This window comes from Paramisgurnus dabryanus, chromosome 18 (assembly GCF_030506205.2).
Source record: "Paramisgurnus dabryanus chromosome 18, PD_genome_1.1, whole genome shotgun sequence".
Lineage (NCBI taxonomy): Eukaryota > Metazoa > Chordata > Actinopteri > Cypriniformes > Cobitidae > Paramisgurnus > Paramisgurnus dabryanus.
Genome location: NC_133354.1, coordinates 24290243 through 24303839, shown reverse-complemented (window position 1 = coordinate 24303839; position 13597 = coordinate 24290243). Strand labels below are relative to the sequence as shown.

The following is a 13597-nucleotide window of genomic DNA, read 5'->3' as shown; positions in this document are numbered from 1 at the left end:
CTGGGGCGATATACATAATATTTGATATATTGAGTTACAGCAATTAATTATCGAGATAAATAATTATTCAAATAATTAAAATGGATAAATTGCCACAATAAAAAAAACATTATTTTGATAGAATATTTGAAAAACCCTGTAGACCTACTGACCACTTACATTTCATTAAATTAGCATGTAAATGCTTTTTGAGATGATGAAAGAGATCTTTACCAAAAAATTTGGGGGGGGGATAACTCATCATCCACTCATCAAAAAAATAGATGAGTATTGATTGTTGGTTATTATTAAAAGGAAAAAGGAAACATTTGGTTTATTGTCAGTAGCATGGTTTTAGTACATTGCAGTTACAGTGACAGCCAAAGTACATTGGCCTATATGTAAATTCTTAATACAACTATTGTTGTTAAATTGTGTTTGTTTAATATTTCTAGTTGATAAGATATGCTTTTTGGTTACTGAAATTTAATTTAACCAAAGCAGAATCCAGAAAAAAAAATGGAAAACAGAATTTGAGAATAAATAAAAAGGGAAACATTACTGATTTCATAGGACTCTATACGTATCAGGATACATGGGGTTGCTATGCAATATTAAAGCAAGATGATATTTAAGGAAAAATTGGTGACGGGCTGTTTAATTATTAAAAAATAATGCAAACCCAAGGTGGTAATGCGGCACGCCACAGGTGTGCATTATTTTCAAATAATTCAAAGGACCGGAGTCAATTATTTTGCTTATATCATGATTACCAAAGACATTGCTCTGGGGGTTATTTAAGACATTTTAAAGGTCAGGTGTGCATCTATAGAAAAATAATGCATACCTGTGGAACATTTTTCAAGCAATCAGAATAAAGCATTTAACAACCCATGGTATAAATTGGGATATTTCCTTTTTTAGGGATATAATAGGATATCATTTTAGGAAAGCTGTGATTGAGAACACACCACTATGCAAACCTAGCAAAACACCATGCTAGTATTTTCTGATTCTTGTCTTATTTGAAAAATATTAATATTGCATTTAAACAGTATTGCCAAACAAAATATCATGATACTCACATGTATTGATATTTTAATTGTGTATATTTAATATATCGCCCAGCCCTACCTGTTACTCAAATTATAAATACATTGTACAAAAAGCAGGAATAATTCCCGTACTAAAGATGTCTACTAAATATTTAATGGTAACATTGTAGTTATGTCAAAGTTATAGACTGTTTCAGCAGTAACAACATAAACAAGCGGCTTTCGTGGAACACACATAAGTTCCGCTAAACTCCACTAAGAATAAATAACATCAAAGTCATTTTAAAGTAGTTTATTTATATAACAAGCAAAATAAACAACAAGAAGATTACATAGGGCACCAAAACATTTGTTATTTTCGATGAGGTATTCGTTAAAGAGTTCAGTTTCAGCAACTAGTCAGACCATTAAACAAACAGAAACCGGAAGTTAAATTCCGACCAGATGCGTAATCGCATCACCGCACGTGCGTCCGATGACACCGTCTTATAGTTATGTTTATTCCAACAATCATACAGTTTGAAAACTGTAAAAAATAAGTTTTTTCTTTTTTGTATTCTCTGTGTCATTCTATCATCCCTAACTTCCCACAAATATTTCATCTGCTGTGCTCAGTTTGCTCTTGTGACCTCATCATCATGCATCTTTTCTCATTCATTACAGTCTATCTTCAAAGAACCCTCACACAACACAATCACACACTTTCTTTTCTATTAGCATCTACTTCTCTGTAGCAATATTGTCAATGTTATCATGTTCTTTTAAAGTATAAAAGAACCCTTAACACGGACAAGCTCTCTTGAGTTCATTAAACCCTTGGAAACCTTCCACTAATGCTCCCCTGTTATGTAAACAGTGCATGTGAAAAGTGGGGGTAGCGTTTTTAGCTATCAGAGAGTACCTCAGTAGAAGTTTTCTGAGGTCACCCTCCTCCTGATCTTTCCCGCTTTTATATTTTGATGTCATGAGGTTGTTGTGGTGAAACTCTAGCCCTTGTGGAATGCAGCCCTACCACTCGTCAGCGTTAGACGTTTTACCGTTGTTGCCAGAGGCAATATTCAGCGTTTCGCGCTAGAGGTTGGGAATTAAAACAAAAAAATGCAATGGAAAATCCTGCCCATCTTGTGGCTCTGTTTTTTTTTTTAAAGTAGAACCAAAGGGTAAAGTTATTGAGTTACACACGTTTGAATACGCGTACGGAAATATGCATGTACACTGTTTGTTTTTTAATAAACTAGTGCTAGTACTTATTGTTCTCCTGTTCTGTAAGTGCACACAAAATCTGTCTTGTGATTACCTCTATTGTGTGTGCGTCTGGTCGTATGACGAAAAATACTGGAAACCTTGTGAGAAGTGCATCAGAAGTTGTGTCGAAAGATTAGCTGATTAGTCATCCTATAAACATAAGTGTTGGGTATTTTTGGAACTGGTTTTGATGTTTAACAAGCACGTCTTAAAGGTCGTGAAACATTATTCATATAAAAAACATTTTTGGGGTGTGTGGTTTCCATCCTACATTTTTATAACGTGTTATGCAGCATCATTCCCAGATCTGAAATCAACCTGGACATCTGTCAACACTGTACCAACGACCTGGATCATCTCAGGGTAATGAGGGCAGGAACAGGACTGTAGTGTCAGAGACTGTTTGACTGAGTGCCAGCGCCAGACTCATATTTAAACCTTCCCTGAGCTACATTCCTGATGTATTTCCAGAGTAAACACTGTCTGCGTGGGGGCTCTGGGAAACTTGTGCATGAAAAGTAAATATTTAGACAACGTCAGGGTCCATTCAGAATGTTTCGGATCATCTCAAAATACATGGTTACAGTCAAAGGGATCTATCCAGTTGAAGTGATTTGATGATGTGCAGTTCTGCTATTCCATGAAATTAAAAATCTGACATTTACAAACTTTGTAATGTAGAAACTTGATAACATCCGGTCATGTGTTTTTTTTATTGCATAACCAAATAACTCCCTGTCAAGAATCCTAAATCATAGAGTATTAGAGAGGATATTGTTTTACATGGCTCATTTATTATTTTATGTAAGAAGTACTGTTTTTTGTGTGGGTGACGATTGATGTGACATCACTTGTTTTTTGGCATTCGTCTCTTTGTTTCTGTCTCTTGTGCTTTTTGTGATAGCTTCACAGTAAGTGCCCAGGGCATATGTTTGGTCTTGGCTCTATTTAGCTGGTCTTAAAAGAGACACTGGCAGCGGTAAGATGAATATGAGGAAGGAATAACTGCTGATTGTTTTATGGTAGCCAGGTGTTTTAGTTTCTTATCAGAAGATTTGTGTTTTTCCACCTGTTTCTACATTATTCATCTGTTTCAGCAGGTGCAGCCTTTGCTCAAGTTGGCCTGATGTTCAGAGTTGTGTCTGTGGACAAGATGTTAGGGTGCTTCCGTATCCTAATTATTTACAGATACCAACTATCAATTGTTTAAAAAAGCTAGGGAACTTTATCAGTACAAGTGCTGCTTTTAATTTGAATAAGCCTGTTGAGGATGTACACTGGATTGTATTGCTTTGAACCTTGGTACTCGCGTTGTTAATCTTATAACAAAAAAATTCCATTGGAAACTTTGGGATATTGGGATACACTCTTAAAAAAGCTTCAGAGTTGTTTCAGTCCATGGTTGGGTAAAATATGGATAAACCCAACCATTGGCTTGAATAAACATCAATAAACTTTTATTCGGCAGACGTTGAATATTTCTCAACTTTTCAATCGCCAACGCATGCGTCATCCAATCAAGTCCCCTTATGCAAATAACCTAGTGCAGAGGCAGCCAATTACGTTTATGCAAGACTGGAGAACAGAGGAGCATGTGTTGCGGCTGTTGGCCACGCTTCAGACACGCGTACGTAAAGCGTTAACGCTTACGACTCGTGTAAATGTACCATAAGGTTCCGTTTTGTACCTTTACAGGTATACTAAGCATAATACAATGTTGTACCTTTTGGGGTACATTACTGTACCTTCGAGATCTATTGTGTACATTTAAACAGTTTGTACCTCTAAAATTTAACTGGCACAAAATTGTTCCTTAAGGTACACAATAGGTCATCAGGGTATAATATTGTACCCCAAAAGGTACAACAATTCAATGTGTTGTACACCAATAAAGGTACAAAAATTTACCTTTGAGTGTACCACCCCAACAATTTTTTGTGAGAGTGTGGGTTAAAACAACCCAACACTTTTAATAGTGTATTAAATGAATTAAACCACCATACTTTTCCCCGGTTTTGCTTCCATTTTCAACTGTGATTTATTAGTCAGATTTGAGATATGTATCGCACACCCTGTCTCAGATAATTAGCCGTACTCATTTTAATATAAGTTAGGGAGCAAACAGCAGTAGGCAGGTTTAAAGGTGTGTAGAGATAACTGGCGCCTATCCAGGTTTACCAATCCTCACGGCCACACCTGATGGAATGCATTAGACAGTGTGTGTAGACATCAGAGTAGTCGTGTGTACTACAGCAGTATTGTTGAGCGTGTGAACGAAGGAGTTTGACTCGAGTGAAGTATAGGGGCTTTCATGCAATAAGGAGATTTGGTGGAAATCGGACTCGGTGAGTTAAAAAAAATCTGTTTTTTTTTTCAGTTAATTGTCTTCCCACAGTTGCTCTTTTTTCATAGTGATGACATAGGAGAACCATTTTTGGTTCCTCAATGAACTGTTCAGTCAAAGGTTCCTGATTGTGCAACAGAAATGGTTATCAGATGTTAAAGGTTCTTTATGGAAACATACAGTCAAGTAGTTCTTCTGTGGCATTGTGAAGCCATTTTATTTTTAAGAGTGTATAAAAAACTTTAGAGATTATCAAATAAAACATTGACGAACTTCTTTAAAACTAATCCTTATTCAAGACAAAAGAGCCATTGTTGAATGCGCCTTTAAAATGACTATCTACACCGTAGGCTGTTTTGAAGCCAGCAAGATAGATTAGTGTTATTCTGCTTTTGTAGTGGTTAACAGCATGCTTGACATATTCCATACCTTAGCCGGTACTTTAACTGTAAGCACATAGTGTCATTGACACAAACATGGTGAGACTCTTAGGTCAAAGCCTTTGGAAAAGTTTTTTTCAGAGACCTATCTGTGGACCTTTAGGCATGTCAGATTCCCCGAATTCACTTCTGGGCACTCTGGCTGTGGAATAAACTGTTTATCTGAAACAGTCAAGGAACTTCATGTTCAGGCGTCAGCAGGCGAGAGGGGAGGAGGCATCTGTAGCCTATTTATGTGTTTGCAGAAGTTGGAGGGGTTTTGGAGAGGGGTCTGGTTTATTGTGCGATTCAAATTGTTTCATAGCAGAGTGTGTAAAGGATTATCAAGCTGTCGTAGTGGGTTATATTTGAGAAATGTGTGAAACATTTTGTCAACAGACATGGGTGAATCTTGCGAAACCTGTCAGGAAAAAGTATTTACTCCGAAGCTAAAAGATTAGAGTGTAAAATTATATTTTGTTAATGGAAAAAGTGGCTTATATTTTTATCTTGCATATATTCATTTACATTTAAGCACATTCCTCTAACAATTCTCATTACTCTATTGTTAAACTATATTTATACGGTATTAATAGTTAATTTTCTTTCTGCAAAGTAGGATTGCTTCTTTCAATATTTTCATTGTGCAATACACACTACAGCTTTGTCCCAATTCAAAGGCTGCGACCTTCGAAGGACGTATTTTCGATTGCGTCACAGCATTGCAACTGAAGGCTAGTAAGGCCATCCCAACTCGAAGGATGAAAATGCAAACTTATTTCTCCACACTGCTAAGGATAAAACGATAGGATCCTTCACAGCCTAGGCTATTTCGAGATTCACTGAGTGCCTGTAATGGATGAATTTAATGGCTGAACATTTTTATTAAATAAAAGTGTGTATTTACCAGAAAAAAGTTTTTTGTCACTGTTTTAGTATTATAAGTTATGTTGCGTTTTAATATATTGCGTATATTTCTAAGGTGTATTAATTTGATTTAGTACTGTTGGTTAGTTTAATCTATCAACGTGTCATGTTTTCTAAAATAAAATTAATATTTTTCTGGTTCCATATTTATGTTAATAAGTCAGAAACACCTCCTCTGTGTCCCGCTAACAGACGTGGTGGGCGCGTACAGCAGGTGACGTGACATATTAGGGACTTTAAGCAACAGCCTCTGGTGGAACGGCAACGGCATTCTGGCGTTGTATTGCGCATGCGCGAATTTAACTGCTACTTTGCGACGTTCTACTGTAACGGTCTACTACGGGAGAGCAGCTGATTTGCCGTAGTCGCTACAACGTGAGAGATTATGTACATAAATATTATGTTTTATGGCATATGACATTGTAATTGCATCAGTTTATGATTTTACCAGTATTTTATATAATATGTGTTCGAATGTTTTAAATTTAAGCTAATTTTAAAGATTTTTAGTATTCAACATTTTCAGTATTGCTTAAAGCAACACTATGTAGTTTCCATGTAAAAATGACTTACAGCTCCCCCATGTGGTTGAAAAGCGCAATAGTTCCTGGTATCAGACACTCTTCTGCAGGCAGGGGGAGGGGCGGGGCTGTGTTTCCTACCCTCCACTGCCACTTTCAGAGTGTGCTTGTAGCAGCTAGGAGGCTGCTCAGGTTGCAGCAACAGGACAATTTGTCCAGTTAAAAGCTGTTCTATCACTGAAATAATTTTAGAGACATTATTTAAAGGTAAAAAAAAACTACATAGTGTTGCTTTAAATCTCGGTTTTTAGACTTATTTACATCATACAATAGTAAAAACTCTTCTTCTGACAAAATATTGTCATTTAATGCCAGCAATCCTTCTTCTCATGCTTTTTTAAATGACATATTTTTGCATCTTAATAAATGAATTAATACCGCGTTGCGCTGTCCTGTTTACGTTTGCTTAGTGATTTTTACGTTCTTGGCTACGGTGGTCTGACAGCTTACTTCCGGTCGCCGTAGCCGTTCCATTCCCAGCTGTTGCTTAAAGTCCCTATTGATCATCCGAAGGCTTCACGTCTCATTTCTCTTTGCAGACTTTGTAGGCTGTGACCTCGCTTTTAAGGATGCGTCCTTCGAAGGACCCAGTCTTTGAATTAGGACACAGTTTACATGTAATACAACACTGTTTTCATAGAGATGCTATTATTTGACTTATGCCACACATCCTCACATCCTGCTTTTGAATTGAACTGCTGTCCTGCTCTTTGCTGATCGGGAATCAGCCTCTCTTTCTAAACTTGCATGTCAGAATTCTGGTATTTTTGTATTATAGCCACACAGCTGCCAAAGTCCCTAATGGCTACGGGGGCATAAAAAGAGCATTTCTTTTTTTGGCTGTCACAATCAGGAAACTAATGTACAGGAAAATGTACCTATCTATCACATCAAACGTATTTAACTTAAGCCCCTCAGGTTGTCTTTGAACCCCACCCTCATTGTTCTAACTCGCCGGAGTGCCTTCCTGTTCTAGAGCGGCTTGGTGTTTGGGACCCCACGGACCGGCTGTGTGTTTTGGAGCCACTTGAAGAGCTTCGTCAGAGCAGTGACCCTGGTGAATGTCAAAACCATGAGCCAATAGTGACATACGACAGCAGCTAAAGCAGCCACACAGGTAGGTGACCTGGTCGAATGTATAGAGTAGGGTTAAGAGACTAAACATCACACAGGGGTGGACATCATTGTGACAAATGAAACCACATTAAGCTATAGGTTAGTTGAGTTTTGCCCTGTCCTGTCATGTGTTTTCAAAGTCTAAAATGTATAACATAAACAATGTATTTGCAAAAAAACACAAACATCATAGTTGCTGACAAATGACCCCTTTTTATGGCATGCATCTAAAAATTCCTGTTTTCCCTTGTGTATGCATCAAAATAGCCAGCAATATTTCATCTGTCTTAACCTTGGGGTCTTTGACCTCGGCATTGCACGTTCCTAATCCTGCTTTTGTTTTTTGCCACCTTTTTCATTGGCTCTGCAGAGCTGGTTAGCTAAAAAGTGAAGAATGATAGGAAGTGGAAGTATAGAGGGAATGGAGGTTGTGCCGTTAAAATGCATTTGTTATCTCTATTTATTGTCCTGTGTCTGGCTGTCTGAGTTGGAAGGCAGCTGTACATTACTGCTCTTGTTACTGACTTTTTATGTTTATTCATTTATTGATTTATTCACTACAGATGTTTCGGAAAAAAGCCTCGTCCTCCTTGAGAATGCGAAGAATGTCAGAAAACAATAGTAAACGTAATATGTTCACCTTCATTACTTTTTAGATGGTGCAATAACTACTAAACTAAAAACTCTGTTTAAGGCCAGTAGTGGCAACCATTCCGAATTAAACTAAATTTAGTGGATAATATCTATATAGCATGTAACCTTTCCGGTTTAGTGATGCAGATGTAGAGGTAATTAATGTTATACTAAACATGTATAACAGATTGTCATTAATGTTAAGGAATGGTTTCCACCTAATGGCTTTGTTTGCTTTAACAGCTTACTATTATTTAAAATTACTCTGTGTGATTTGTAAGTGTCTACAGCTCAAGCCTACAATAGGGAGATGGGACAAGTTTAAAGCTTTGGATAGTCATTCAACTCAAGTTCACTGCATGTTAAAGAAAATGAGCCATTCAACAATGATCCAGTGGTATATGTAGGGTATTGGTATGATCATCATTGTGGGTGGACTTTAGCACCTTGACCTCTGGGCACTTACAGTAAAGTATAATTCAATGTCATTAATTGCAAAGTGACAATTTAGGTAGTTATTACTTGTAATTAAATATTACCTTAAAGGTCAGGTTTAATGTGAAAACTGGTATAATGAAATAGTTACTTAATTTGGTTTATAAAACAATGTTTGCCCAGATGTCAACGTGTGAAAAGTTTGGGACAATTGGGATGTGAGATTTCAGGCATATTTCTAAGCACATGCAGAAGACTCGTCAAAGTCATTAAACTAATTTCCATTCGTTTGCAGCTTTTTACACTTAATTCTTGGCACCATCCTGGCGTTTTTTGGTGGTGCAGCCTATAATATTAGTTAGTGTATAAGGTTATCACTCATTGCCCATTGGTGTTTTATGCAGGGAGTGTGGACCGCACCCGAAGCTCCTCCTTCCATGAGGTGCGCAGGTCAAAAGAGCTGGAAATGAGGGCAGCAGCCTCACTTTCAGAGGACACATCGGCTAGCAACAGCAGCGGAAGTAGCCACACTGTTCTACAGCGCCTCCTACAGGAGCAAATGCGCTATGGCGAGGGACGCAATTACCTTGCCCAGCAACAACAACAACAACAGCAGCAGCAGCAACAACAACAGCAACAGGGTCCAGTAAGTGGTTACCCGGGCCCTGGCAGTCCAGGGGACGAGCACTCGATGGTCCCCCACATTGCAAGGCAGGAGCCTCAGGGCCAGGAGCTGCAGGCCGACAGCGGCATGGAAAAGCTGAGTACGCGCAATGCAGGAGGAGGAGGCAGTGCGGGCACAGGGTCAGGTGCTGGAAGCTGTTTGAGTGGACAAGGGCCTAATCCCGAGGACCTTCCTACCTACGAGGAAGCCAAGGTGCAGTCGCAGTACTTCCGTGGCCACCAGCCTCAACAGCCTCAACAACAACTACCCCCATCAGTAGGTGCTGCATTTTATGTGACTGGTGTTAGCAACCCTAAGGTGCGTCCCCCAGAGGGGAGGGCAACGTTGCAGAGGGTAATTGGGGGCAAAGTGCACCAAGATGATGGACTCAAAGATCTAAAGCAAGGTCATGTGCGTTCTCTAAGCGAAAGACTGATGCAGCTTTCATTGGCGACCAGTGGAGTTAAGGCTCATGCACCTGTTACCAGTTCTCCACTTTCCCCCCAACTGCCTCCACCAGGACTGCCAGGAGACTACTATAAACCCTCTGGTCCCCCACACAGGGGTCCACCACCAGACTACCCTTTCAAGGCAATGCCCTCTCCACCCAAGCAACAACAGCACCATCAGCCTCCACACCAGGAGCCTGGACACTTCTACCCAGACCACCGTGCCACAAACCAACCATCCAGGGCTGACCTACCCCATGTCCGTTACCAGCCACCACCCGAGTATGGCTCTTTCCGGTGAGTTTACATTAAAGGCTTTGAAGAATGCATGGGAACTGAAATATTTTGACACATACAGGTGAAATCATTGCTCATTAATTGTTGAAAACTTTCAAATAATGAGTCTTAAACAGCCCTTCCCTACAGTGCTGGGACTTGTTGTCAGGCGTTATGGGAAAATCCAGTTTTGCCTGTTTGATTTACCTCAAAGCCAGTGTTTGGTATATAGCAAAAGAATGCATATAGAATTCTTGCAATCATGTAAGACATGTCACAACATGACAGTTTCTCCATTATGTTGTAGAGGAGAACCAGGAATGTTGACCATTAAAAATATTTTTATGAACGGTTAAAATACCTCACATAGCTGCCACATTGGGCGAGTCATTGTTTCCCAACAACGATTAAATCTTTTGAGAAAAGTCGTTGATGATGCAATTTCTATATCCGCTCAATTTATTTGTCGCTCACTGAGTTTTCCATGCGGGTACCCATCTGCTGGGCTCCCTGGAGGCGGGGCATGGGTTTGAAGACCCTAAGCATGTCACCCTCTGCAGCAGTGGCTGGGAAATCCTTTTGAGGTTTTTGCCTCGAAAACATTTTTGGACTGCTTACCTGTCCAGGATGTTTTCCTGTCTTTTGCACATGATATACTATTGGGTAGACCCCAGCACTCACTGAGACCCTACATACTGGATTTGCTTTGAATTTTAAATTTAATTTTGGTAATCTATCCAAATCTGAATATTTATTGCTCTGTCCTCATTAGGTCAAATAAAGAGAGTTCAAGTCATTCCCAAAGGTCTGTCCATCAACACAGCCCCTCCTCTTCCGTTACGTCAGGAGGATCTCTCTCCCGTGCACAGGCTTCCGCTCTCAGCAACATCTTGGCATCTTCCCACCATCCTCAACCTATGGGCCATCAAATAGAACCACCCTATCCCATTGGTGCACGAACCCCGCAGGGTCCTGGCTCCCACCAAGGCGATCCATACGGCCAAGGACACCCTCCCCACCAGCGGAGCCACGGATTTCCTCATGATCCTTATGGGTCAGCTCCCAGGGGCTTCCATATGCACCAGCATCAGTACCACCAGCAGGGTCCCCAACAGCAGCAACAGAGTCCAGGACAACACTACCCACATCCACACTCCATGCAGGGAGATCCTTACGCCATGCTAGCACGGGCCCAGCAAATGGTGGACATGTTGTCAGAAGAGAACCGATTACTCAAACAGGAGCTGGAAGTGTGTGGAGAGAAGGTGTCCAAACTGCACAAGGCAAGTACCTCTTCGAATGTTCACTTCAAATTGTTTTGGAGCATAAAGACCAGTATAGCATCATATCCAAGCAGACATCCCAAAGTTGCCTTTTTTGGAAGGGACTAAAGGTGCAGGAAAACTGCAATGCATATTTGCTGAGAAAGATTCTTTGCTTCTGTGCAGGACTTTGTATACAAAAAACAGACTTTATATTATCCTGTTTCAACAATGCAGCAACGCATATTTTTGTCCTGCAGATGGAGAATGAGATTCAGATTGTATCCGAAGCTTACGAGAACCTGGCCAAATCGTCATCTAAAAGGGAGGCTCTGGAGAAGACCATGAGAAATAAGCTGGAGTTGGAGGTGCGCAGGCTGCACGACTTCAACAGAGACTTGAGAGGTGAGAACACGGCGGCATTATTTAAGAGAGTAATAGAAGTTTACCCGACTATTATAAAGGGAGTGTTCATAAATTGTACTTGGTTACTATATTAGGATGTATAATAGGAAAGCACCGACTTGAATTTCAAACAACTTTGTTAGTTTTTTTCTATATGATTAAATAAATTTCTTGCCATTAACATAGCCATAGAAGCTGGCATGGCGTTAAAAAGAAAACTTTGCTCCACCTCTGTAACTGCCCACGTTTTGCTGCTATTGAAAATGAACTAGACACTCGCAACTGCCGCGTACTGTGTCAAACGCATATCATCTAAAGCCTCCGTTGCCAATTCCAGACCTGGAACTGCTTCATAGGTGTGTGTTTACTGAAAGATAATATGAAGAATATAAAGCATTCAACACCCCCATGGTATAGACAAACAATATTCTCCTTTTCATGTTTATAGTTGATTATGTGAAGGGTTGCGAGAACAGTTACGATAGTATAACCTCAAGATTTTGTTGAACATTATGTGAATAAAAATCTGATGAGAGTCATACTACAGTTAACAAAAACATTGGGGTGGTCCCATTTTGTTATTCAGAGAGCCTTTGTAATCTTCTCCAGAGGTCATGCCTTTCAATTTTCATTCACTTTGCTTTCTTTTGTCTGATGTCTTACGGCCCTGTGCAGTATCTCTTTGAGTTCAAACCAAAGCAACGGTCTCTGTCTCATTTCTCCACTGCTGTCAGCAGACCCGCTTTGCCCGAGTCTGGCCACCGCTACAATCATGACTCTGTGTTCTTTAGTCCAACAGAGAAATCCTGATTTATGGCAACGTGCCCAGACTTCAAATCCACAGGGAGCTTCCACAGAGTTTTACAGCTATTTTTTTCTTCCCTCTCTTGTCCCTCATTTATTTTTTTCTGTGTTTCTCATACTCTGCTGTGTTGAACAACAGCAGACTTACTTTGGGTATTTCTTATCAATAATTATCTGGGGTGTTTGCTTGGGTATGACTGTTACTCATAAATAACTCAATAAGTATATATTAGTATAGTAAAATAGGGAGGATTCAACTTTCATTACACACTGTTTGTGCTATGGACACAAAAGAGGAGAGGTTTGCTTTTACTTTTCGAAGTAAAGAAGGCAACGTGACTTTAGACCAGAACATCATAGAGGCTTGCATAGCCGTTTGCCTTAAGCCAGTATGCAACCAGCCGAGCAACTAGCTAGCAGTACCCTACCAACTTATAAAAACACCCTAGAAACTCAATAGAAATATGCTAAAAGTACTCAGAGGACCTTAGCAACCATACACACAAAACCACATTTTGCAAACCCATACCAGTCAAATTTTCTTACAGAAAATGGTAACATTTTATGTTTTTTATGTAAATTTGAATTTGTATAAAGAGGAATAAGGACGTGAAGAAAGAAGGCATTTAATTCTGGAATGCTCATCTCACAGTCTGGTTGACTTTACGCAGAGGGAAATATTGTTTTAACGTTTGGCCCACTTCCTTGACGAATGGTTCACCATTGCAGAAAACAGCAACCATGTGATATAATGGCCTTTTTATGTGGGCCAGGTTTTGACGAGAGCATGTTGTGATCTCTGTCAAGACCACTCTCATGTAAAATGTTTGTTAGATTTTTTGTTTTCCAATTTGCTGAGCAACCGGTCTCAATAGTATTTTATTTATGAGATGATTCCTGGAATACAAGCAAGATTATTTCTCCCGGAGGACGAAGAATATCGCATGATGCATCTGTTAAAATAATTCTAGTTGTTGTATGTATCAATTACAATACAATGCAA

General features: G+C 39.6%; 1 protein-coding gene across 3 annotated transcripts in view; it reads left to right on the top strand.

Moving 5' to 3' along the window:
• amot (angiomotin) overlaps positions 1-13597 on the top strand; it is a 32959-nt gene that overhangs the window by 6211 nt on the left and 13151 nt on the right. Inside the window, exons 1-6 of one of the 3 annotated variants that reach the window (XM_065287392.2) lie at positions 4359-4624; positions 7527-7667; positions 8230-8293; positions 9139-10144; positions 10896-11406; positions 11646-11790. In XM_065287392.2, coding sequence (XP_065143464.1) covers positions 8230-8293; positions 9139-10144; positions 10896-11406; positions 11646-11790 — 1726 coding nt within the window. In that variant the 5' untranslated portion in view covers positions 4359-4624; positions 7527-7667. Of the gene's footprint in view, positions 1-4358; positions 4625-7526; positions 7668-8229; positions 8294-9138; positions 10145-10895; positions 11407-11645; positions 11791-13597 lie in introns of those variants that run through there. The other 2 variants (XM_065287391.2, XM_065287393.2) reach the window with 2 other exon arrangements.